At 40.7% G+C, this 25,806-nt stretch overlaps 1 protein-coding gene across 1 annotated transcript in view; it reads left to right on the top strand.

The window, feature by feature from the left end:
* The window catches only part of RUNX1 (RUNX family transcription factor 1), a 126,490-nt gene that overhangs the window by 60,125 nt on the left and 40,559 nt on the right, over nucleotides 1–25,806 (top strand). Inside the window, exon 4 of the mRNA XM_083884423.1 lies at nucleotides 5,540–5,731. Within this exon, the coding sequence (XP_083740549.1) occupies nucleotides 5,540–5,731 (192 nt within the window). The remainder of the gene's footprint in view (nucleotides 1–5,539; nucleotides 5,732–25,806) is intronic.

The raw sequence follows: 25,806 nt of genomic DNA, 5'->3' as shown, positions 1-25,806 counted from the left end.
TCACCCCTGGATTGTCCTGATTGGGGTCACTGCAGGGTGACAAATGTCCTCACCCCTGGATTGTCCTGATTGGGGTCACTGCAGAGTGACAAATGTCCTCACCCCTGGATTGTCCTGATTGGGGTCACTGCAGAGTGACAAATGTCCTCACCCCTGGATTGTCCTGATTGGGGTCACTGCAGAGTGACAAATGTCCTCACCCCTGGATTGTCCTGCTTGGGGTCACTGCAGAGTGACAAATGTCCTCACCCCTGGATTGTCCTGATTGGAGTCACTGCAGAGTGACAAATGTCCTCACCCCTGGATTGTCCTGATTGGAGTCACTGCAGAGTGACAAATGTCCTCACCCCTGGATTGTCCTGACTGGGGTCACTGCAGGGTGACAAATGTCCTCACCCCTGGATTGTCCTGACTGGGGTCACTGCAGAGTGACAAATGTCCTCACCCCTGGATTGTCCTGATTGGAGTCACTGCAGGGTGACAAATGTCCTCACCCCTGGATTGTCCTGATTGGAGTCACTGCAGGGTGACAAATGTCCTCACCCCTGGATTGTCCTGATTGGGGTCACTGCAGGGTGACAAATGTCCTCACCCCTGGATTGTCCTGATTGGAGTCACTGCAGGGTGACAAATGTCCTCACCCCTGGATTGTCCTGATTGGGGTCACTGCAGAGTGACAAATGTCCTCACCCCTGGATTGTCCTGATTGGGGTCACTGCAGAGTGACAAATGTCCTCACCCCTGGATTGTCCTGATTGGAGTCACTGCAGGGTGACAAATGTCCTCACCCCTGGATTGTCCTGATTGGAGTCACTGCAGGGTGACAAATGTCCTCACCCCTGGACTGTCCTGATTGGGGTCACTGCAGAGTGACAAATGTCCTCACCCCTGGATTGTCCTGATTGGGGTCACTGCAGAGTGACAAATGTCCTCACCCCTGGATTGTCCTGATTGGGGTCACTGCAGAGTGACAAATGTCCTCACCCCTGGATTGTCCTGCCCAAAAATGAGGATTGAGGTGTCTGAGTGAGGTCTCTGTGTCCACCTCGAGTCCTGGGGCAATTTTGGGTGTCTCAATATAAAATCAGAAGCTCTTGGAGAGGGTCCCAAGGAAGACACGAAGGTGGTGGAGGGTCTGGAGGGGCTTTACCTGCCCAGAAATGAGGATTGAGGTGCCTGAGTGAGGTCTCTGTGTCCACACCTCCAGTCCTGGGGCAGTTTTGGTGTCTCAGTATAAAATCAAAAGCTCTAGGAGAAGGTCCTAAGGAAGACACAAAGGTGGTGAAGGGTCTGGAGGGGCTTTTCCTGCCCAGAAATGAGGATTGAGGTGTCTGAGTGAGGTCTCTGTGTCCACACCTCCAGTCCTGGGGCAGTTTTGGGTGTCTCAATATAAAATCAAAAAATTTTGGAGAGGGTCGCAAGGAGGTCACGAAGATGGTGAAGGGTCTGGAGGGGCTTTTCCTGCTCAGAGTGAGGGTCCAGAAATGAGGATTGAGGTGCCTGAGTGAGGTTTCTGTGTCCACACCTCGAGTCCTGGGGCAGTTTTTGGTGTCTCAATATAAAATCAAAAGCTCTTGGAGAGGGTCCCAAGGAGGTCACAAAGATGGTGAAGGGTCTGGAGGTCTCTGTGTCCACACCTTGAGTCCTATAGTAGGTTTGGGTGTCTCAATATAAAATCAAAAAATTTTGGAGAGGGTTGTAAGGAAGACACAAAGGTGGTGAAGGGTCTGGAGGGGCTTTTCTTGCCCAGGGTGAGGGTCCAGAAATGAGGATTGAGGTGTCTGAGTGAGGTCTCCGTGTCCACCTCGAGTCCTCGGGCAGTTTTGGTGTCTCAATATAAAATCAAAAGCTCTTGCAGAAGGTCCCAAGGAGGCCACAAAAATTGTGAAGGGTCTGGAGGGGCTTTTTCTGCCCAGAAATGAGGATTGAGGTGCCTGAGTGAGGTCTCTGTGTCCACACCTCGAGTCCTGGGGCAGTTTTGGGTGTCTCAATATAAAATCAAAAAATTTTGGAGAGGGTCGCAAGGAGGTCACAAAGGTGGTGAAGGGTCTGGAGGGGCTTTTTCTGCCCAGAAATGTGGATTGAGGTGTCTGAGTGCGGTCTCTGTGTCCACCTCGAGTCCTGTGGCAGACTTGGGTGTCTCAATATAAAATCAAAAGCTCTTGCAGAAGGTCGCAAGGAGGTCACAAAGGTGGTGAAGGGTCTGGAGGGGCTTTTCTTGCTCAGGGTGAGGGAAGGGGGACCAGAAATAAGGATTGAGGTGCCTGAGTGAGGTCTCTATGTTCACACCTCAAGTCCTGGGGCAGTTTTGGGTGTCTCAATATAAGTACAAAAACTCTTGGAGAGGGTCCCAAGGAGGCCACAAAAATTGTGAAGGGTCTGGAGGGGCTTTTCCTGCCCAGAAATGAGGATTGAGGTGCCTGAGTGAGGTCTCTGTGTCCACACCTCAAGTCCTGTAGTAGTTTTGGGTGTCTCAATATAAAATCAAAAACTCTTGCAGAGGGTCCCAAGGGGGTCACAAAGGTGGTGAAGGGTCTGGAGGTCTCTGTATCCACCTCGAGTGCTGGGGCAGTTTGGGTGTCTCAATATAAAATCAAAAACTCAAAAATTGTTGGGGTGTCTGTGCAGAACCTGGAATTGGATCATCCCTGTGGATCTCCCCCAGATCAGGATATTCCCTGTGTTTCCATCAGCTTTCCCTTGGAGAGGGGAGGTTATTTTGTGCCCGTATTTTATATTTTTTTTCTTGTTTTCTCCCTGAGCTGGTGCTGAGCCTGTTGAGCCTCATTCTGCTCCTCCTTGAGACAAATCTCCAAGTCCAGCCGTGGCTGGAGGGGGTTCCTGGGGCGTTTTGGGGAAAATAAAAAGCAAAAAGAACCAAAAGGGACTCATTCAAGGGTTTGGGGTTTGAGAATTGAGGTGGGGAAAAAAAAAAAAAAAAAAAAAAAAAAAAAAAAAAAAAAAAAAAAAAAAAAGGTTGTGACTAAAGTAATTTAATTTTTTTTGATCAACTTCTTCCCTCCAAACCCCAAAACTCTCCATGATTTTGAGTTCCCTGCCCTGACCTGATTCCTGGGGGGAATTCCAGGGGATAATTCCAGGGGAATAATTAAACTCCCACAAGAGTCAGGGCACAGATTCAGCAGAAATTCAGGTGGATCTACATGAAAAAAATTGTGGTTTGAGTGGGGAAAAAATAAAAATACGTTTGTGTTTTGGGGTTTGGACCTCACCAGCAGAGCTGGGGGAGAGGAGGAGAAATTCCTGCCTCAGAATCCTCAGGATTGTTTTTTGTGGATTTGGGAGATTGGGATGGATTTGAGGATTTTTTGTGTTTTATCAGGAGGGGGGAAAGAGTGGGAGAAATCCAGGCTGGAGCAGGTTGTGAGCTCACTGAGAGTATCCAAGGATGCCTGCAAAAATAATAATAATAAAAGGAATAAAAAAGAATAAAATAGAATAGAATAGAATAAAAAAAATAAAATTTATTTTATATAAATATAAATATATTTTAATAAAGTATAAGTCTATATTTTATGTCTTATATAAATATTAAATATAAAATAAAAAATAAAATAGAATAGAATAAAATAAAATTTGTTTTATATAAATATAAATATAGTTTAATAAAATATAAGTCTATATTTTAGGTCTTATATAAATATTAAATATAAAATAAAAAAATAAAATAGAATAGAATAAAATAAAATTTGTTTTCTATAAGTATAAATATATTTTAATATATCTCTTTGGGGCTCTCCTTGGAGATCTTTGGATCTTTGACACATGATAGCCTTCAAGGAGTGAAAACAGGAGTTTTCCCAGCGGATGTTTGGATTTTGGGGAAGGCTGGATGTCTGAATTTGGGAATCCTGGCAGGTTTTAAGGGTTACAGGGCACAACTGGGACTCCTTGGGCTGGGAGAGCTTTGCCAACCCCAGGGATTCTGGAATTCTGTGAGATTTGAGATCCCCCCACCATCCTGGGAGCAGCCTGCAGGGTTCAGGGGAGGTGAGAGAGGAATGGGAGGTCCCAGGAGCTCAAACTTGCCCCTCATTTTTGAGGAGATGTCCGAGGAGAGTCTGAAATCAGGGATAAACGCCAGCGTGGGGCTGGAGTTGGAAGGATGTGGCTCTTGGCTCTGCCAGCTCTGGGTTGAGGCTGCTGGAGCTTAAAATAACCCCCTTGGATGAGGTATTTTACACCTCTCGTGGTGTGACTCCACATCCAGGGTCAAGAGCCCAAGGCTGGAGGAACTCCCAGCTTTTCTCTGCTGACAAATTCAGAATTTGCTCCCAACCAACCAGAGTGTCAGATAAAAGTCCTTTTCATCTGCCTTTCCTCCTCCCTTCCTTTTATTTTATTTTTTTTTTAAAGCCCTAATGGGTGTCTTTAATGATGAAACCGCTGCTATATAATATGTCTTTTTTTTATATTTTAATTCCTCCCCCCATTCCCCTTGGGATAATTTACAGCACAGTGTGGAATCTGAGACAGTTCGAGCCGTGCCAAAAGGGCCTGGCAAGGGGAAGAAATGCCGAGCCACTGAGATTTGGAACCATAAGACGAGTTATAAAATTTAATTTTAGAAATGCAGCTACTGGGAGCTGCTTTTAAATGCACATTTTTCCTTTGAGTGGATAAAATGGGCCTGTGTCTTGATTGAGCTGTCAGGGTGGCTTTGAAAGAGTTCTCTGTAGAGGAAAGGGCCTAAAGGGCTCTGCAGAGAACTTTTTTGCTGCTTATTCAGTGATATTCAACATTGGGAGAGGGATTTTTGGGAATGTTTATGGGTTAAATGCTAAGGGGGGCAGTGGATAAAAAAAAGTAAAAGAATTCCTAATTTTTATATAATCGCTGAATGGTTTGGATTGGGAAAGGACCTTAAAGATCATCCAATTTCAACTCTCTGCCATGGGCAGGGACACCTTCAACTGTCCCCAGTGTCCCACCTGGCCTTGGGCACTGCCAGGGATCCAGGGGCAGCCACAGCAAATCTGGGAAACCTGTGCCAGGGAAGAATTCTTTCCTAATATCGAGTCTAAACCTTCCCTCTTTCAGTTTGAAGCCGTTATTCCTTGTCCTGTCACTCCAAGCCCTTGGAAAATGTCTCTGATAGTGGGCGCTGAGAACATGGAATTGTGGAATAATGGAATTATGGAATGGTTTGGGTTGGAAGGACTCTAAAGCTCATCCAGAGCCACCCCAGGCATGGCAGGGACACCTCCCACTGTCCCCAATGTCCAACCTGGCCTTGGGCACTGCCAGGGATCCAGGGGCAGCCACAGCAAATCTGGGAATTCTATTCCAGCCCCTCCCCACCCTCCCAGGGAAGGATTTTTTCCCAACATCCCATTTCACTTTCATTCCAGACACTCCCAGCTTAGGACCTTCACTGGCAGATCAGCGGTTGCAAAAAGCAAGTTAAAAAAAAAAAATAAATAAAATAAAAAAAAAAATCGAAAATAAACCAAAACCAACCAACCTCATATACCAAATGAGCTTTTCTGATCTTTTTCCCCTTCCCCTCCCACACTAGGACATCGTCAGAAAATAGACGAGCAGACAAAGCCCGGCAGCTTGTCCTTTTCCGAGCGCCTGAGCGAGCTGGAGCAGCTGCGTCGCACGGCCATGAGGGTCAGCCCACACCACCCGGCCCCCACAGCCAACCCTCGGGCCTCCCTGAACCACAGCACAGCCTTTAACCCTCAGCCTCAGAGCCAGATCCAGGGTAAGTACCCGAAATCCTCCATCCCTGCTTGGCCACATCCATCCCCACAGGCTACACGGGCTCATGTGCATCACTTTGGGGCTCTCCTTGGAGATATTTGGATATTTGACATGTGGGAGTCTTTAAGGAGTGAAAAGAGGAGCTTCCCAGTGGATGTTTGGATTTTGGGAAGGCTGGATATTTGAATTTTGGATTTTGGGAAGCCTGGCATGTTTTAAGGTGCCCATTGTAATCCTCCCTTTGCTCGCCCATCTCCATCGTGTGGTCTACAGGGGTTCAAATCCATCACTTTGGGCCTCTCCTTGGCCATCTTTGGGTATTTGACACATGAGAGTCTTCAAAGAGTGAAAATAGGAGTTTCTCAGTGGATGTTTGGATTTTGGGAAGTCTGGATGTTTGAATTTGTGGATTTTGAAAGCCTGGAAAATTTTAAGGTGCCCATTGTAATCCTCCCTTTGCTCGCCCACCTCCATCCCCGTGGGCTATGGAGGCTCAAATCCGTCTTTTTGGGGCTCTCCATGGAGATCTTTGGGTATTTGACATGTGGGAGTCTTTAAGGAGTCAAAAGAGGGGTTTTTCCAATGGATTTTGGGAAGGCTGGATGTTTGAATTTGGGGATTTGGGAAGCCTGGCAGGTCTTAAGGTGTCCATTGTAATCCTACTTTTGCTCAGCCACCTGCATTCCACAGCCTATGGGGGTTCATGTCCATCACTTTGGGGCTCACCTTGGAGATCTTTGGGTATTTGACACGTGAGAGTCTTTAAGGAGTGAAAAGAGGGACTTTCCGATGGATGTTTGGATTTTGGGAAGGCTGGATGTTTGAATCTGGGAACCCTGACAGGTTTTAAGGGATCCACTGTAATCCTCCCTTCGTTCGCCCACCTCCATCTCCGTGGTCTACAGGGGCTCAAATCCATCACTTTGGGGCTCTCCTTGGAGATCTTTGGGTATTTGACACATAGGAGTCTTTAAGGATGAAAAGAGGGACTTTCCAATGGATATTTGGATTTTGGGAAGGCTGGATGTTTGAATTTGGGATTTTGGGAAGTCTGGCAGGTTTTAAGGAACCCATTTTAATCCTCCTTCTGATCACCCACCTCCATCCTCGCGGGCTATGGAGGCTCAAATCCGTCTTTTTGGGACTCTCCTTGGAGATCTTTGGATATTTGACATGTGGGAGTCTTTAAGGAGTGAAAAGAGGAGCTTCCCAGTGGATGTTTGGATTTTGGGAAGGCTGGATATTTGAATTTTGGATTTTGGGAAGCCTGGCATGTTTTAAGGTGCCCATTGTAATCCTCCCTTTGCTCGCCCATCTCCATCGTGTGGTCTACAGGGGTTCAAATCCATCACTTTGGGCCTCTCCTTGGCCATCTTTGGGTATTTGACACATGAGAGTCTTCAAAGAGTGAAAATAGGAGTTTCTCAGTGGATGTTTGGATTTTGGGAAGTCTGGATGTTTGAATTTGTGGATTTTGAAAGCCTGGAAAATTTTAAGGTGCCCATTGTAATCCTCCCTTTGCTTGCCCACCTCCATCCCCGTGGGCTATGGAGGCTCAAATCCGTCTTTTTGGGGCTCTCCATGGAGATCTTTGGGTATTTGACATGTGGGAGTCTTTAAGGAGTCAAAAGAGGGGTTTTTCCAATGGATTTTGGGAAGGCTGGATGTTTGAATTTGGGGATTTGGGAAGCCTGGCAGGTCTTAAGGTGTCCATTGTAATCCTACTTTTGCTCAGCCACCTGCATTCCACAGCCTATGGGGGTTCATGTCCATCTTTTTGGGGCTCACCTTGGAGATATTTGGGTATTTGACACGTGAGAGTCTTTAAGGAGTGAAAAGAGGGACTTTCCGATGGATGTTTGGATTTTGGGAAGGCTGGATGTTTGAATCTGGGAACCCTGACAGGTTTTAAGGGATCCACTGTAATCCTCCCTTCGTTCGCCCACCTCCATCCCCGTGGTCTACAGGGGCTCAAATCCATCACTTTGGGCCTCTCCTTGGAGATCTTTGGGTATTTGACACATAAGAGTCTTTAAGGATGAAAAGAGGGACTTTCCAATGGATATTTGGATTTTGGGAAGGCTGGATGTTTGACTTTGGGGATTTTGAAAGCCTGGAAAATTTTAAGGTGCCCATTGTAATCCTCCCTTCACTTGCCTACCTCAATGCCTGCAGCCTACGGAGGCTCAAATCCATCACTTTGGGGCTCTCCTTGGAGATCTTTGGATATTTGACACTTGAGAGTCTTCAAAGAGTGAAAAGAGGGACTTTCCAATGGATATTTGGATTTTGGGAAGGCTGGATGTTTGAATTTTGGATTTTGGGAAGCCTGGCAGGTTTTAAGGTGTCCATTGTAATCCTCCCTTTGCTCACCCACCTCCATCCCCGCGGGCTACGGGAGCTCAAATCCATCACTTTGGGCTCTCCTTGGAGATCTTTGGATATTTGACATGTGAGAGTCTTTAAGGAGTCAAAAGAGGGGTTTTCCTAGTGGATGTTTGGATTTTGGGAAGGCTCACAAGTTTTAAGGTGCCCATTGTAATCCTCCCTTTGCTTGTCCACCTCCATCCCGCGGGCTACGGGGGCTCAAATCCTTTTTTTGGGGGGCTCTCCTTGGAGATCTTTGGGTATTTGACACTTGAGAGTCTTCAAAGAGTGAAAAGAGGAGCTTCCAGTGGATGTTTGGATTTTGGGAAAGCTGGATGTTTGAATTGGGGATTTGGAAAGCCTGGAAAATTTTGAGGTGCCCATTGTAATCCTCCCTTTGCTTGCCCACCTCCATCGCGTGGTCTACGGGGGTTCAAATCCATCAGTTTGGGGCTCTCCTTGGAGATCTTTGGGTATTCGACACGTAAGAGTCTTTAAGAAGTGAAAAGAGGACCTTCTCAGTGGATATTTGGATTTTGGAAAGGCTGGATGTTTGAATTTGTGGATTTTGAAAGCCTGGAAAATTTTGAGGTGCCCATTGTAATCCTTCTTTCACTCGCCCACCTCCATCCCCGTGGGCTACGGGGCCTCATGTCCATCAGTTTGGGGCTCTCCTTGGGGATCTTTGACATGTGAGAGTCTTTAAGGAGTGAAAAGAGGAGTTTCCCAATGGATATTTGGATTTTGGGAAGGCTGGATGTTTGAATCTGGGATTTTTGGGAAATCTGGCAGGTTTAATGGTGCCCATTGTAATCCTCCCTCTGCTCGCCCATCTCCATCCCGCGGCCTACGGGGGCTCAAATCCATATTTTTGGGGTTCTCCTTTGGGATCTTTGGATCTTTGACATGTGAGAGCCTTTAAGGAGTCAAAAGAGGGGTTTTCCTAGTGGATATTTGAATTTTGGGATGTCTGGATGTTTGAATTTGGGAACCCTGGAAGGTTTTAAGGAACCCATTTTAATCATCCCTTTGCTCACCCACCTCCATCGCGTGGTCTATGGGGATTCAAATCCATCACTTTGGGGCTCTCCTTGGAGATCTTTGGATATTTGGCATGTGAGAGTCTTTAAGGAGTCAAAAGAGGGGTTTTCCTAGTGGATGTTTGGATTTTGGGAAGGCTCACAAGTTTTAAGGTGCCCATTGTAATCCTCCCTTTGCTTGTCCACCTCCATCCCGCGGGCTACGGGGGCTCAAATCCTTTTTTTGGGATGCTCTCCTTGGAGATCTTTGGGTATTTGACACTTGAGAGTCTTCAAAGAGTGAAAAGAGGAGCTTCCAGTGGATGTTTGGATTTTGGGAAGGCTGGATGTTTGAATTGGGGATTTTGAAAGCCTGGAAAATTTTGAGGTGCCCATTGTAATCCTCCCTTTGCTTGCCCACCTCCATCGCGTGGTCTACGGGGGTTCAAATCCATCTTTTTGGGGCTCTCCTTGGGGATCTTTGGATCTTTGACATGTGAGAGCCTTTAAGGAGTCAAAAGAGGGGTTTTCCTAGTGGATATTTGAATTTTGGGATGCCTGGATGTTTGAATTTGGGAACCCTGGAAGGTTTTAAGGAACCCATTTTAATCATCCCTTTGCTCACCCACCTCCATCGCGTGGTCTATGGGGATTCGAATCCATCACTTTGGGGCTCTCCTTGGAGATCTTTGGATATTTGACATGTGAGAGTCTTTAAAGAGTGAAAAGAGGAACTTCCCAGTGGATGTTTGGGTTTTGGGAAGGCTGGATGTTTGAATCTGGGATTTTTGGGAAATCTGGCAGGTTTAATGGTGCCCATTGTAATCCTCCCTCTGCTCGCCCATCTCCATTGCGTGGTCTACGGGGGTTCAAATCCATATTTTTGGGGTTCTCCTTTGGGATCTTTGGATCTTTGACATGTGGGAGTCTTTAAAGAGTGAAAAGAGGAGTTTCCCAATGGATATTTGGATTTTGGGAAGGCTGGATGTTTGAATTTGGGATTTTTGGGAAATCTGGCAGGTTTTATGGTGCCCATTTTAATCCTCTCTTGGCTTGCCCACCTCTATCCCACATCCTGTGGGGGCTCACATCCATCACTTTGGGGCTCTCCTTGGAGATCTTTGGATATTTGACACATGAAAGTCTTTAAGGAGTGAAAAGAGGGGTTTCCCAATGGATATTTGGATTCTGGGAAGGCTGAATGTATGAATTTTTGATTTTGTGAATCCTGGCAGGTTTAAGGTGCCCATTCTGTGTCTTCCCAGCATCAGCTCATGGGTTTATTTGCCTCGTAGCACCTGCAGAGCCGTTGTTGTCCTGCAAACCTTCCAGGTGTATTTCCCAATGGATATTTGTCCATGAACGTGCTGGAGAATGAGGGAAACACTGTCAAACCCTTGCTTTGACCTCTCCCAGGAAGGCAGCAGCAAAGAGAGCTTTGCAAAATGCTTCATCCCCCCAAAATTACCTCTGAGTGCTGAGACTTTCTTAGGACAGGCTGATTTGGAGATATTTCTGTGCCTGGTGGTTTTCCCAGAGGGTTTTGTTGGAATAAAAACCCGCCAAAGGGTCACTCAGGAGTCTGATTTCCTCCCAGGCCCGGATGAAACAGAGTCATCTGTTGGGAAAGATGAATCAGGGAAACCTTATAAATATGATTGCTTAGCAAAAGATTCTGAAAATATGAAACCTGTAGTTGAGATAGAAATGGAAACTCACTTTGGGTTGTAGGATACCGAGTTTTAGTGACTGTATAACCTAAAAACAACAGCCTGGGCAGCTGGAGGAGAATCCCTTTGGATTGAACAATCCCCTTCTGCTGCCTGAGGGATCCAAAGGTCAATGCAGCAAAACAGAAAAGTCTAAAGAGGAGTTTTTAGAGTTTAAAATATAACACATGGTAATGTAGTAGTTCTTATAGGCTGTGTGGAGATTCTATAGGATTTTGTGTCTTGTGTCGGTTGGTCACTGTAAATTAGAATATTCATCACAAAAGGAGATAGAATGGATTGGAACCAGGACCTCGCTCTCTTGTCTTGCCTCTCCTACCTTTCGCCCCTCTTCTCTTCTCTTCTCTTCTCTTCTCTTCTCTTCTCTTCTCTTCTCTTCTCTTCTCTTCTCTTCTCTTCTCTTCTCTTCTCTTCTCTTCTCTTCTCTTCTCTTCTCTTCTCTTCTCTTCTCTCTTTGCCCTCTTCACTCTCTCTGGTCCCTGCTCTCTTCACTCTCTTTGCACTCTTGGCTTTCCCTTGCCCTCTTCTCTCTTCGCCCTCTTCACTCCCTTGGCTTTCCCTCGCTCTTTCTCTCTGGTCCCTGCTCTCTTGTCTCTCCTCTTCTCTCTCTCTGGACCTGGCTCTCCTTTCCCTGCTCTCACCTCTGCTCTTCCCCTGCACTCTGACCCTGCCCCTTGCTCTCTCTCTCTCCCCTCCCCTTACCCCAAACCCTCTTTGCTCTCTCTCTCTCTCTCTGGGATTTCCCTCCAGCCCAGGCTGGTGGCTGAAGGCAAAGCCCTTTTTACCCCCAACCCTTGCAATAAACCCACATATTCTAGAATATCTCAGCTCTGCAGAGTTCCTTGTCCCTGTAAGTATCAAATGCTTCTACAGTCATCCAGTTTGGAATCTTCTCTGGCATCTCCCAGAGCTGAGTCTGTCCCTGCTGAAATTCCAGCTGGAATTTGGGCAGTGGGTCACATCACTGAGCTGTTCCTATCAAAATGAAGAATCAAGAGGAGATGGACTCAAAATGGGGACGGTGTTGGTTTTGGCAGGTGCTGTTCCTAACAGAGTTTTCCTCTTTTTCTTCCAACCAAAAGGAAATAGGCTCAGTCTGGGTTTTCTTCTGGGGTTTTGGAGAGTAAAAGTTACAGGGAATCGGGAGAATTTCTTATTTTGGGATTTATTTCTGAGGGCAGGCTGCTCTTTCCTGCAGGCAGGAAAGGTTTTCACTCACCTCAGGCAACATTTGGGACTCTCCTTTATTCCCAGGGCTTGGAAGGTGGAATTATTGGAATTATTAGTGGAATTATTGCAGATCTGCTGAATTTGGGGGTTTTTTTTGAGAATCACATAATCAGGGAATGGTTTGGGTCAAAAAGGACTTTAAAGATGATTTAGTTTTCAATCCAAACCATGGGCAGGGACACCTTTTATTGTCCCAGGTTGCTCCAAGCCCAATCCAAGCTGGCCTTGGGCACTTCCAGGGATGGAGCAGCCACAAAATTCTGTGGGCAACCCATGATTCCTCACAGGGAATATTTTCTCCCCAAAATCCCAATCAAACCTACTGATTTTACTACTAAAAATCAACAAATTATCATGCACAAAGCATGATAATTTTGCTGTACAAAGCAAAAAAAAAAAAAAAAAACAACAAAAAACACAACAACAACAACAACAACAACAACAACAACAACAACACCTCCAAAACAAAACAAAACAAAACAAAAAAAATCTGGAAAGAAGCACAGCTCCTTCCCCTTACTGGAGCAATTCCAGGTGAAGGATCCAACCCTTCACATCCCCCTCATTTTTACAGAACAAACCACTCTGGGTTTCTCCTGCTCACAGCTCCGTTCCTATTTTAAAAAAATCCAAATTTTATTGTGGATTCCTATTAAAAAAAAACCCAAATTTTGTTGTGGCTGCTCAGATGTGGGTGGAGATATCAGTGGCAGCCTCACATTTTTCATCTTCTTGGGAACACTTGGCAAAATATCAGCTTTAACACCCAGGATGTCTCTTCCCTGTGGAATTCCTGACGGGTTTTGTGGGAAATCAAGGCAGAGGAAATTCCCAAAATCTCCTGCAGGCAGCTCCAAATAGAGCAGAGAACACAGAGTTGGAATTGAGACCTTGAAAAAGGTTTCCAGATTGAGAGAGTAGAAGCAAAAATGTGGATTTGTAGTTTAAGCAGAGAAATATCAAGTTGGGTAGTGGAGAGTTTGAAAGTTTTAAAATTAAGATATAGAAGTTGTTATAAAGGTAATAAAGGTAATAAAGGTAATAAAGGTAATAAAAAGTTTAAGGTGTAAGTTCTGGAGGATTGTGTGTCACTATAGGATTTGATTTAAAAATTATAAAAAAATTTTAAAAATCCTATTTGATTTTAAAAAATCCTCATTGCAGCAGGACTTATAATACAATTTAATTGGCCATTGGTGTGGAAGTGAAAACAATCTGTGTGTGGCAGTAGATTATTGGCCAATAAACCTTTAAAAAACCCTTTTAAACCTTAAAAACCCCTTTGTAACCTGTGCCCTTGTGGCCACTGACCACAAACTCCTGGTGGATTTGGTGAAGACCTTCTCACCAAAATATCAGCTTTAACACCCAGGATGTCTCTTCCCTGCGGAATTCCTGACGGGTTTTGTGGGAAATCAAGGCACAGAAAATTCCCAAAATCTCCTGCAGGCAGCTCCAAATAGAGCAGAGAACACAGAGTTGGAATTGAGACCTTGAAAAAGGTTTCCAGATTGAGAGAGCAGAAGCAAAAATGTGGATTTGTAGTTTAAGCAGAGAAATATCAAGTTGGGTAGTGGAGAGTTTTAAAGTTTTAAAATTAAGATATAGAAGTAGTTATAAAGGCAATAAAGGTAATAAAGGTAATAAAGGTAATAAAGGTGATAAAAAGTTTTAAGGTGTAAGTTCTGGAGGGTTGTGTGTCACTATAGGATTTGATTTAAAAATTATAAAAAAATTTAAAAAATCCTATTTGATTTTAAAAGATCCTCATTGCAGCAGGACTTATAATACAATTTAATTGGCCATCGGTGTGAAAGTGAAAACAATCTGGGTGTGGCAGTGGATTATTGACCAATAAACCTTTAAAAAACCCTTTTAAACCTTAAAAATCCTTTGTAACCTGTGCCCTTGTGGCCACTGACCACAAACTCCTGGTGGATTTGGTGAAGACCTTCTCACCAAAATATCAGCTTTAACACCCAGGATGTCTCTTCCCTGCGGAATTCCTGACGGGTTTTGTGGGAAACCAAGGCACAGAAAATTCCCAAAATCTCCTGCAGGCAGCTCCAAATACAGCAGAAAACACAGAGTTGGAATTGAGACCTTGAAAAAGGTTTCCAGATTGAGAGAGTAGAAGCAAAAATGTGGATTTGTAGTTTAAGCAGAGAAATATCAAGTTGGGTAGTGGAAAGTTTTAAAGTTTTAAAATTAAGATATAGAAGTTGTTATAAAGGTAATAAAGGTAATAAAGGTGATAAAGGTAATAAAGGTAATAAAAAGTTTAAGGTGTAAGTTCTGGAGGATTGTGTGTCACTATAGGATTTGATTTAAAAATTATAAAAAAATTTTAAAAATCCTATTTGATTTTAAAAAATCCTCATTGCAGCAGGACTTCTAATACAATTTAATTGGCCATCAGTGTGGAAGTGAAAACAATCTCTGTGTGGCAGTAGATTATTGACCAATAAACCTTTAAAAAACCCTTTTAAACCTTAAAAACCCCTTGTAACTTGTGCCCTTGTGGCCACTGACCACAAACTCCTGGTGGATTTGGTGAAGACATTCTCACTCCTCGAGACTGAGGACAATTTAAAACAATAAATTCTATTTTAAGACATCTCCCAGTGGTCCCATCCCTCTTAAAATCCTGATTTTTTTTTTTTCCTGCTGTGCCCTGGATGCAGCTGCTCCCTCCTGGAATAGTTGTAGGAGGTGGTTGGGCTTTGCTGTTTCAGGATTTAATGTGTTTCACCTGCTGCTGTAGCTCAGCCACGGATATTTCCTTTTCTCCTGGTTCTACTTTTCCTCCCAAAAAAGGTGTGTTTATCCACTGAGGATGGAATTGTTGAGGTTTGCAAAAAAATATCAGGAAAATAAACCCCAAACTTTCAACCTTCTCTCATTTATCTGTTGCCATCGTCACCTTTTTTAACTTTCAGGGCTCTTCTTTTCGGGGTCACGGCAGGAAAAAAGGGATGAGGTGGGAAAAAAAAACCTCCAGGACAAAAATTTTTTATCCCTCAGTGATCAAAGTGTGGTTGGATTAGGGTTGATCTCCTGTGTGAGCTGCGATATTTCATTTATTTTTATTTTTTAAAATTTATTTATTCAGTTTCAGAGCAGAGGCCTCCAAACCAAGGGAGGGAAGGGAAAAGGAGGAAAGGCTGGAATTGTTCAGCCTGGACAGGAGAAGCTTTGGGCTGAGCTCAGCGTGGCCTTGCAGGGCCTGAAGGAGCCCCAGGAAACCTGGAGAGAGACAATTCCCAAGGGCCAAAGGGACAGGACACAGGGAATGGCTTCACACTGAGAAATGACAAGTTTAGGTGGGATGGTGGGAAAAAATCCTTCCCTGGGATGGAATTCCCAGATTTGCTGTGGCTGCCCCTGGATCCCTGGCAGTGCCCAAGGCCAGGTTGGACATTGGGGACAGTGGGAGGTGTCCCTGCCATGGCAGAGGTGGCACTGGGTGGGATTTAAGGTCCCTCCCAACCCAAACTATTCCATAATTCCATGATTTTGTGATTCCATCATTCCATCATTCCACGTTCTCAGCACCCACTATCAGAGACATTTCCCAAGGTCTTGCAGTGACAGGACAAGGAATAACGGCTTCAAACTGAGAGAGGGAAGGTTTAGACTCGATATTAGGAAGGAATTCTTCCCTGGCACAGGTTTCCCAGATTTGCTGTGGCTGCCCCTGGATCCCTGGCAGTGCCCAAGGCCAGGTTGGGCATTGGGGACAGTGGGAGGTGTCCCTGCCCATGGCAGGGGATGGAACAAAAATGATCTTTAAGGTCCCTCCCAACCCAAACCAGTCTGGAATTCTGTGATACTGAACTGCTGATTTTTGCTAAAAGCAGTGGGGACATGGTTATTTAAAAAAATAAATAAATTTTTTAAAAATTTAAAAATCCATAGCATAAAAATAAAGCAAAACAGGGTTTATATATATGTCTGTATATAATTATCTGTGTGATATATATTAATATATAAATTTTAAAGTGACCCGGCTGTTACAGCCGATGTGTCAAGTAGATTTATCCCGTATTTAAAATAGATTTACCCCCATATTTCTAGTGATAATGTTGAACGGGTTTTCAGGCTTTAGTGATGGTAGGAGACAAATCAAATAGATTTACCCCATATCTAAAATAGATTTACCCCGTATTTCTAGTGATAATGTTGAACAGGTTTTCAGGCTTTAGTGATGGTAGGAGACAAATTAAAGCCACAATTGCTTAGAAAATAATTCCCCTGCATTCCCCATCCCTGGGAGAGCCCAAGGCCAGGTTGGACACTGGGGACAGTTAAAGGTGTCCCTGCCATGGCAAAAATGGAACAAAATTAACTTTAATGTCCCTCCCAACCCAAACCAGTCTGGAATTCTGTGATTCCACAAAACCCAAAACAATTCTCAACATCCCATTTCACATCAACATCCCATTTCACACCTCCCTGCCCATTTTTACATCCTGGGCAGAGCACAAAATCCTTTCCATAACACCAAACCCCCATTCACTGCAGAATTCCAATCTGAATATCCCAAAATTTTGCTTTAAATCCCACCACAAGTTGATCCTCCACTCATCCAAACACACTCATCTATTATTTAAAAAAAAAAAAAATCAAAACCAAAACTAAAATAGACAATTCTTGGATTGCAAAGGGCAGGTTGCCACACCACTAAACCACTTTATTTATTTGTTGAGGTTTTTTTTTTTTTTTCAGCTAGAAAATGATGGAGAATAATTTTAAACTTCCTTTTTTATCGAGTCTCGAATTGAGAGAATAAAAACAATTCGTGTCACGGATTCAAAGGGTGGAATTCCGAGCCCATAAATTGATTTAATCAAATTTTCTGCTTCTTTTATATCACAAGGATTGAGCCACATCCACCTGTTCCTTTGGAAGTTTTATCCACGGCCAATTCCAAGAGCAAAGGGGAGGAAAAGCTTCCCCCACATGGTTTAAATTGAGATTATTTTGTGCCAGGGCTGAGTGTAAAATGTCAAAGGGTTTGACCTCAATGCAGAGAAAAAGGAGATTCCGACCTCAATTCACCCCTTTGTTTGTGCAGAGGGAAAATAAACCAGGCAGAGCCGTGTGGGCTGTGCTGGGGGGGTGAGAGCCTTCAGGATATAAATTAAAATTAAATAAATTAATAGAAATATAAATTTAAAATATAAATTTAGTACCGAACTATGAGTATAAATTTAAAATATAAATTTGAAACCGAACTATGAATATAAATTTAAAATATAAATTTGAAAATGAACTATGAATATAAATTTAGAATATAAATTTGAAACTGAACTATGAATGTAAATTTAAAATATAAATTTAAAATATTAATTGGAAACCAAACTATGAATATAAATTTAAAATATAAAATTAAAACCAAACTATGAATATAAATTTAAAATATAAGTTTAAAATATAAATTTGAAGCCAAACTATGAATATAGATTTAAAATATAAATTTGAAACCGAACTATAAATATAAATTTAAAATATATTTGAAACCGAACTATAAATATAAATTTAAAATATAAATTTGAAACCGAACTAGGAATATGAATTTAAAATATAAATTTAAAATATAAATTGGAAACCAAACTATAATATAAATTTAAAACATAAATTTGAAACCAAACTATGAATATAAATTTAAAATATAAATTTGAAACTGAACTATGAATGTAGATTTAAAATATAATTTGAAACTAATCTATGAATATAAATTTAAAATATAAATTTGAAACAAAACTACTGAATATAAATTTGAAATATAAATTTGAAACCAAACTATGAATATAAATTTAAAATATAAATTTGAAACGAATCTGTGAATATAAATTTAAAATATAAGTTTAAAATATAAATTTGAAACCAAACTAGGAATATAAATTTAAAATACAAATTTGAAAGTGAACTATGAATATAAATTTAAAATATAAAATTGAAACTAAGCTAAAAATATAAATTTAAAATATAAATTTAAAATATAAATTTGGAATGAACCTATGAATGTAAATTTAAAATATAAATTTGAAACCGAACTATGAATATAAATTTAAAATATAAGTTTAAAATATAAATTTGAAACCAAACTAGGAATGTAAATTTTAAATACAAATTTGAAACTGAATTATGAATATAAATTTAAAATATACATTTGAAACTGAACTATAAATATAAATTTAAAATATAAATTTGAAACCGAACTATGAATATAAATTTAAAATATAAATTTAAAATATAAATTTGGAATGAACATATGAATATAAATTTAAAAAATAAATTTGAAACCGAACTATGAATGTAAATTTAGAATATAAATTTGAAACGAAATGATAAATATAAATTTAAAATATAAATTTGAAACTAAACTATAAATATAAATTTAAAATATAAATTTGAAACTAAACAATAAATATAAATTTAAAATATAAATTTGAAACTGAACTATGAATATAGATTTAAAATATAAATTTGAAACCGAACTATGAATATAAATTTAAAATATAAATTTGGAATGAACCTATGAATATAAATTTAAAATATAAATTTGAAACCGAACTATGAATGTAAATTTAGAATATAAATTTGAAACGAAATGATAAATATAAATTTAAAATATAAATTCGAAACTAAACTATAAATATAAATTTAAAATATAAATTTGAAACTGAACTATGAATATAAATTTAAAATATAAATTTGAAACCAAACGATAAATATAAATTTAAAATATAAATTTGAAACTAAACTACGAATATAAATTTAAAATATAAATTTGAAACCGAACTATGAACAGAAATTTAAAATATAAATTTGAAACCAAACTATAATTTGAAATTTCTATTCATAATAAATAGAAATCAATCTATGTATTAAGGTTGAGTTTCTCAACCACTAAATCCACAATTCCTAATTTTACCAGAGTGGATAATTCCAAAAAAATTATGAGCATAAAATTCCTTTACAGCAGAATTTTTACAGAAAAAACCAGAAATATTTAAAAATTCAGAATATTCTTGTGGAGGCAGAAATGAGGAGTTAATAAATTGCATCAATAAATGGGGTTGGGAATATCATCCAAAAATGTCCATTTTTATTTTTTTTTAATTTTTTAAATTTATTTTTTTTATTTTTTATTTTTATTTTTGCTCCATCCAACCTGGCCCTGGAATATCCTCCACTATTTTCCAACTGTGGAACTATTTTCACCTGAGGATTAATTAATTATTTCCTGGAAAAAAAATTAAATTAAATTAAAATTAAAAAAAATAAATAAATTAAAGCTCTTTTCCAGGGAAATCTTCACTTGCTCCATCCAACCTGGCCCTGGAATATTCTCCACTGTTTTCCAACTGTGGAACTATTTTCACCTGAGGATTAATTAATTATTTCCTGGAAAAAAAATTAAATTAAATTAAAATTAAAAAAAAATAAATTAAAGCTCTTTTCCAGGGAAACCTTCACTTGCTCCATCCAACCTGGCCCTGGAATATTCTCCACTATTTTCCAACTGTGGAACTATTTTCACCTGAGGATTAATTAATTATTTCCTGAAAAAAAAAATTAAATTAAATTAAAATGAAAAAAATAAAAAATTAAAATATAAAAAAAAATTAAAATAAAAAAAAATAAAAATAAAAAAATAAAAAAATTAAAGCTCTTTTCTCTATTAAAAACAAATAACCACTTTAAGCTACACCTGTGATTTTTTTTTAAGCTTTTTAATAACCTTAAAATACCTGAATTTCCTTTTTTTTTCTTTTTTTTTTTCTTTTTTTTTTTCTTTTTTTTTTTTTTTTAAAGCAAACTTTGTAACCTTAGATCTTCAATTCCCCACTTTTATGACCAAAAACCTAAAAAAAATCCCTGGAAACTTGAAACTGGAATAAAAAAACTGCTGACAGCTCTTGAAGGGAAGAATAAACCCTGAAATCAAAACAAAGGAGATCATTTAAAACTTAAAAACCTTTGAATTTACACAGAACAGGAGGGTTGAGGGATTATTATTTTTTTTTTTTTATCTTCCTCCAGGTGCACCAAACTTTTATTTTAAGAGACATTTCAAGGTCTTTGCTATCAGAATTCAGGATAAAAAAATAAAATAAAATAAAATATAAAATAAAATAAAATAAAATAAAATAATAAATAAATAAAATAAAATAAATAAAATAAAATAAAATAAAATAAAAATAAAATAAAATAAAATAAAATAAAAAATAAAATAAAATAAAATAAAATAAAATAAATAAAATAAAATAAAATAAAATAAAATAAAATAAAAAATAAATAAAATAAAATAAAATAAAATAAAATAAAACAAATAAAATAAAATAAAATAAAAATAAAATAAAATAAAATAAAATAAAATAAAATAAAATAAAATAAAATAAAACACAGCCTGGGTTTATCAGAGTTCCCAGGAACTGGTGAAAAGCAGGAGGAGAGTCCAGGGCAGCTCTGAAAAAAAAAAGGGAATTAAAACAGCTTTGTTTTCCAGCCCTAATTTTTAATATTTCCCTTTTTAATTTTGATTCATTGGTTGTGATTTAATGGAATCAGAAAGGATTTGAAGTGTTTTGGGAGGGGATTGTGTGGGGTTGTTGCTTTGCCCCCACGTTTTGCTGCTGGAAAATGAAATTTCCAGGGGATTTTTGGGGTATTGGGGTTGGAGTGCTCGGAGCTCCCAAAGAGATCCTGAGTCTTCCAGGGTCAGGGAATTCCCAGTTCTTCTTGTGTAGGATAAAAACTGATTTATTTCCATTTAGTTTGGACACCGGGATCAGGGAATTCCCAGCTCTTCCCATTGTGCCATGGAATAAAAATTCGTATTTTTCCATTCCCTTCGGATCAGGGAATTCCCAACTCTTCCCATTGTGCCACAGGTTAAAAACTGATTTATTTCCATTCCTTTGGACACCAGGGTCAAAGAATTCCCAGTTCTTCCTGTGTAGGTTAAAAACTGATTTATTTCTATTCCCTTTGGACACCAGGATCAAGGAGTTCCCAGCTTTTCCTGTGTAGGTTAAAACTGATTTATTTCCATTTAGTTTGGACACCAGGATCGGGGAATTCCCAGCTCTTCCCATTGTGCCATGGGATAAAAATTCATATTTTTCCATTCCCTTCGGATCAGGGAATTCCCAACTCTTCCCATTGTGCCACAGGTTAAAAACTGATTTATTTCTATTCCCTTTGGACACCAGGATCAAGGAGTTCCCAGCTTTTCCTGTGTAGGTTAAAACTGATCTATTTCCATTTAGTTTGGACACCAGGATCGGGGAATTCCCAGCTCTTCCCATTGTGCCATGGGATAAAAATTCATATTTTTCCATTCCCTTTGGACGTCAGGATCAGGGAATTCCCAGCTCTTCCTTGTAGATTAAAATTGATCTATTGATCTATTTCCATTCCCTTTGGACACCAGGATCAGGGAATTCCTGGCTCTTCCCATTGTGCCACAGGTTAAAAACTGATTTATTTCCATTCCTTTGGACACCAGGGTCAGGGAATTCCTGGCTCTTCCCATTGTGCCATGGGTTAAAAACTTATTTATTTCTATTCCCTTTCTATTCCCTTTAATCTATTTCCATTTATTTTGGGGACCAGGATCAGGGAATTCCCAGGTTTTCCTGTTGTGCCATGGGATAAAAACTGATCTTTTTCCATTTCCTTTGGACACCAGGATCAGGGAATTCCCAGCTCTTCCCATTGTGCCATAGGTTTAAAACTGATTTATTTCTATTCCCTTTGGACACCAGGATCAGGGAGTTCCCAGCTCTTCCCATTGTCTCATGGGTTAAAAAATTATTTATTTTCATTCTTTTGGACACCAGGGTCAAGGGAATTCCCAGTTCTTCCTGTGTAGGTTAAAAACTGATTTATTTCTATTCCCTTTGGATACCAGGATCAGGGAATTCCCAGCCCTTCCCATTGTGCCACAAGCTAAAAACTAATCTATTTCCATTTAGTTTGGACACCAGGATCAGGGAATTCCCAGCTCTTCTTGTGTAGGTTAAAAACTGATTTATTTCTATTCCCTTTGGATACCAGGATCAGGGAATTCCCAGCTCTTCCTTGTAGGTTAAAAACTGTTCTATTTCCATTCCTTTGGACTCCAGGATCAGGGAATTCTCAGCTCTTCCTATTTTCTCATGGGTTAAAAACTGATTTATTTCTATTTAGTTTGGACACCAGGGTCAGGGAATTCCCAGCTCTTCTTGTGTAGGTTAAAAACTGATTTATTTCCATCCTTTTGGACACTGGGATCAGGGATTTCCCAGCTCTTCCCATTGTGCCACAAGCTAAAAACTGATTTATTTCCATTTAGTTTGGACACCAGGATCAAGGAATTCCTGGCTCTTCTCATTGTGCCATGGGTTAAAACAGATTTATTTCCATCCCTTTGGACACCAGGATCAAGGAATTCCCAGCTCATCCCATTGTGTCACGGGTTAAAACAGATTTATTTCCATCTCTTTGGACACCAGGATCAAGGAATTCCCAGCTCATCCCATTGTGTCATGGGATAAAAACAGATTTATTTCCATCTCTTTGGACACCAGGATCAAGGAATTCCCAGCTCATCCCATTGTGCCATGGGATAAAAACTGATTTATTTCCATCCTTTTGGACACCAGGGTCAGGGAATTCCCAGCTCTTCCCATTGTCTCATGGGTTAAAAAATTATTTATTTTCATTCTTTTGGACACCAGGGTCAAGGGAATTCCCAGTTCTTCCTGTGTAGGTTAAAAACTGATTTATTTCTATTCCCTTTGGATACCAGGATCAGGGAGTTCCCAGCTCTTCCTGTGTAGGTTAAAACTGATTTATTTCCATTTAGTTTGGACACCAGGATCAGGGAATTCCCAGCTCTCCCTGATCCTGGTGTCCAAAGGGATGGAAATAGATCAGTTTTTACCCTACACAGGAAGAGCTGGGAACTCCCTGATCCTGGTCTCCAAAATAAATGGAAATAAATCTGTTTTTATCCCATGGCACAATGGGAAGAGCCAGATCAATTCTGTTTTCCAGAAGAAAGGAAGAGAGGAAGGACAATTCCAGGCATTAACCACAGCACAGAGGGAGAAAAGGAGGGAGCAGAACCATTTGGTGCTGGCTCCAGAACAAGTTCCTCTCCTCTAAACTGTCAATAAATTCAGGCTGGAAATGAGGAGATGGTTCCTAAGGATCAGAGCAGCCCTGGGTGTTTTCCAGGGGCTCTCAGACACACAAAGGTGGAGTTTAAAATGGATTTTGCTCTGTAAATACAGAACAGGAGGTGTGGCTGGGCTGCAGGGCCCAGGAGATGCTCTCCAGACACATCTTTGCTTCCAGTTCTCTTCCCCACTGGCTTAATCCAGGGAGTTTTGATTCTCCAGGACAGGCAGGAGAATGTTTGGGATCCTCTCTCTGCTCTGGAGCCCCTCTGGGAGAGCTGGGGGTGCTCACCTGGAGAAGGAGAAGCTCCAGGGAGAGCTCAGAGCACCTCAAGGGGCTCCAGGAGAGCTGCAGAGGGACTGGGGACAAGGGATGGAGGGACAGGACACAGGGAATGGCTTCAGAGTAGGATTTGATGGGATCTTGGGCAGGAATTGTTCCCTGGGATGGAATTCCCAGATTTGCTGTGGCTGCCCCTGGATCCCTGGCAGTGCCCAAGGCCAGGTTGGACACTGGGGACAGTGGGAGGTGTCCCTGCCATGGCAGGGCTGGCACTGGATGAGGTTTAGGGTCCTTCCAACCCAAACCATTCCATGATTCCATCATTCCATCATTCCATCATTCCACGTTCTCAGCACCCACTATCAGGGACATTTTCCAAGGGCTTGCAGTGACAGGACAAGGAATAACGGCTTCAAACTGAGAGAGGGAAGGTTTAGACTCGATATTAGGAAGGAATTCTTCCCTGGCACAGGTTTCCCAGATTTGCTGTGGCTGCCCCTGGATCCCTGGCAGTGCCCAAGGCCAGGTTGGACACTGGGGACAGTGGGAGGTGTCCCTGCCCATGACAAGGAATTTGATGATCTTTAAGATCCTTTCCAACCCAAACCATTCCATGATTCCAGGTTTGATTATTCCATGAGTCTCAACCCTTCCCTCTGTTGATTCTCAAGAGAAAACCTTTCCCTGCAAATTCCCACTTTTGACCTCCATGTCCTCAGCAATTCCCTGGATAAATCCCACCTTTGCTGGAGCTTTTATTGCCTTTCCAGCACCAGGATCTGTCCAGGATTCCTTCCCTTCAGCCACAGATTTGTCCCTCTTTCCTCCTCTCCCACTCGAGGCAGAACAAGATGAGGATCCAATTCCTCAATGTTCCCAACTTCATTCCCAGCTCCAGGGCCTCAGCCTTGCTCAAGAGGAAAGAAAACAAAACAAAACAAAACAAAATTTAAAAAAAAAAGGTTTGAAATTGTTTGGTTTTTCCATCCCCTAATGGAAAGAGTTATGTCATGGTGGTTAATCCGCAAGTGTCGATATATTTGAGATATCCATCTTCATATTCCAAATGCCTGGCGCTTCCTGGGCTGGAAAAGCAACAGATAAAGCAACAAATATGTTCTCACTCCTCAGGCAACACCTCCACTTCCACCAGGTGTTGTTTTTTTGGGGTTTTTTCCTGCTTTTTTTCCCCCATATTTTTCCCACAAAACGGAGCATCTTCAAGGATAACTCTAAAAAACAAAAACAAAAACAACAAAAAAAATTTTTAAAAAATTTTAAAAAAATAAAAATAAATAAAAAAAAAACCCACAAAAAAACCCAACCAAACAACAAAACAAAACAAAACAAAACAATACAATACAATGAAATGAAATGAAATAAAATAAAATAAAATAAAATAAAATAAAATAAAATAAAATAAACAATGAAATCTTGGGGTTTCGAGCAGAAAATTTGAGAGATCTGAATTTTGTTCCACATTTGGACACTAACTCCATAATTTCTCAAGCAAATAATTGAGAATTTGATTTTTTTTTTTTTTTTTTTTTTTTTTTTTTTTTTTGACGGAGCATTTAGGAAAACTCAGGAAGCACAAAGGTGTTTCAGGATGGATTTTTTAAGGTGTCCAAGCACCTAAACCACGGAAAACCCATTCCCCAGAGTTTTCTCTGCTTTTGGAAAATTCTCTCCCTCAATCTTCAGGCAGCTGTAAAATCGTGCAGCTCATGCCCAGGCACAGTTTTATTGCCATCAATCAGTCCATGTCTTTTCCCAGGGGAGAAGTGATGGATCCTGAGAGCGGGGCTGGCAGGCAGGGACAAGTATTCCCAGCTCAGTTTGGGACTTGCACAGCCATTCCTTCCTCGCTTTGTTTGGTTTGATCCACCTTCCACTCCCTGAGCCTTTCTCCGTTATGTCCTTGGCGAAGTGAAGCTGATCTCTGACCCAGGGCAGGGATTTTTTTGTCCCAGAGAATTCCCTGGGTTCATTCTTTGCTCCTTTATCTCCCTCACCTTTCCAAGGTGGAACCTCTTCCTTCTCTTCTCCTCATTTTTTGGGGTAGCATCTTTCAGTTCTACCTCAGGGACCATTTTTGTCTCCTGGGGCTCTTCCTTTTCCATGGAAACATTTCAACCTGGCTCCTGCTCTTCCCAAGGGCTAATCTCATCTCATCTCATCTCAATCTCAATCTCAATCTCAATCTCAATCTCATCTCATCTCATCTCATCTCAATCTCATCTCATCTCATCTCAATCTCATCTCAATCT

Source organism: Zosterops lateralis, assembly GCF_965231275.1.
Source record: "Zosterops lateralis genome assembly, chromosome: 2".
In the NCBI taxonomy this organism is placed as follows: domain Eukaryota; kingdom Metazoa; phylum Chordata; class Aves; order Passeriformes; family Zosteropidae; genus Zosterops; species Zosterops lateralis.
Note: the sequence above shows the minus strand (reverse complement) of the source record. Positions and strands in the feature narration are given on the sequence as shown.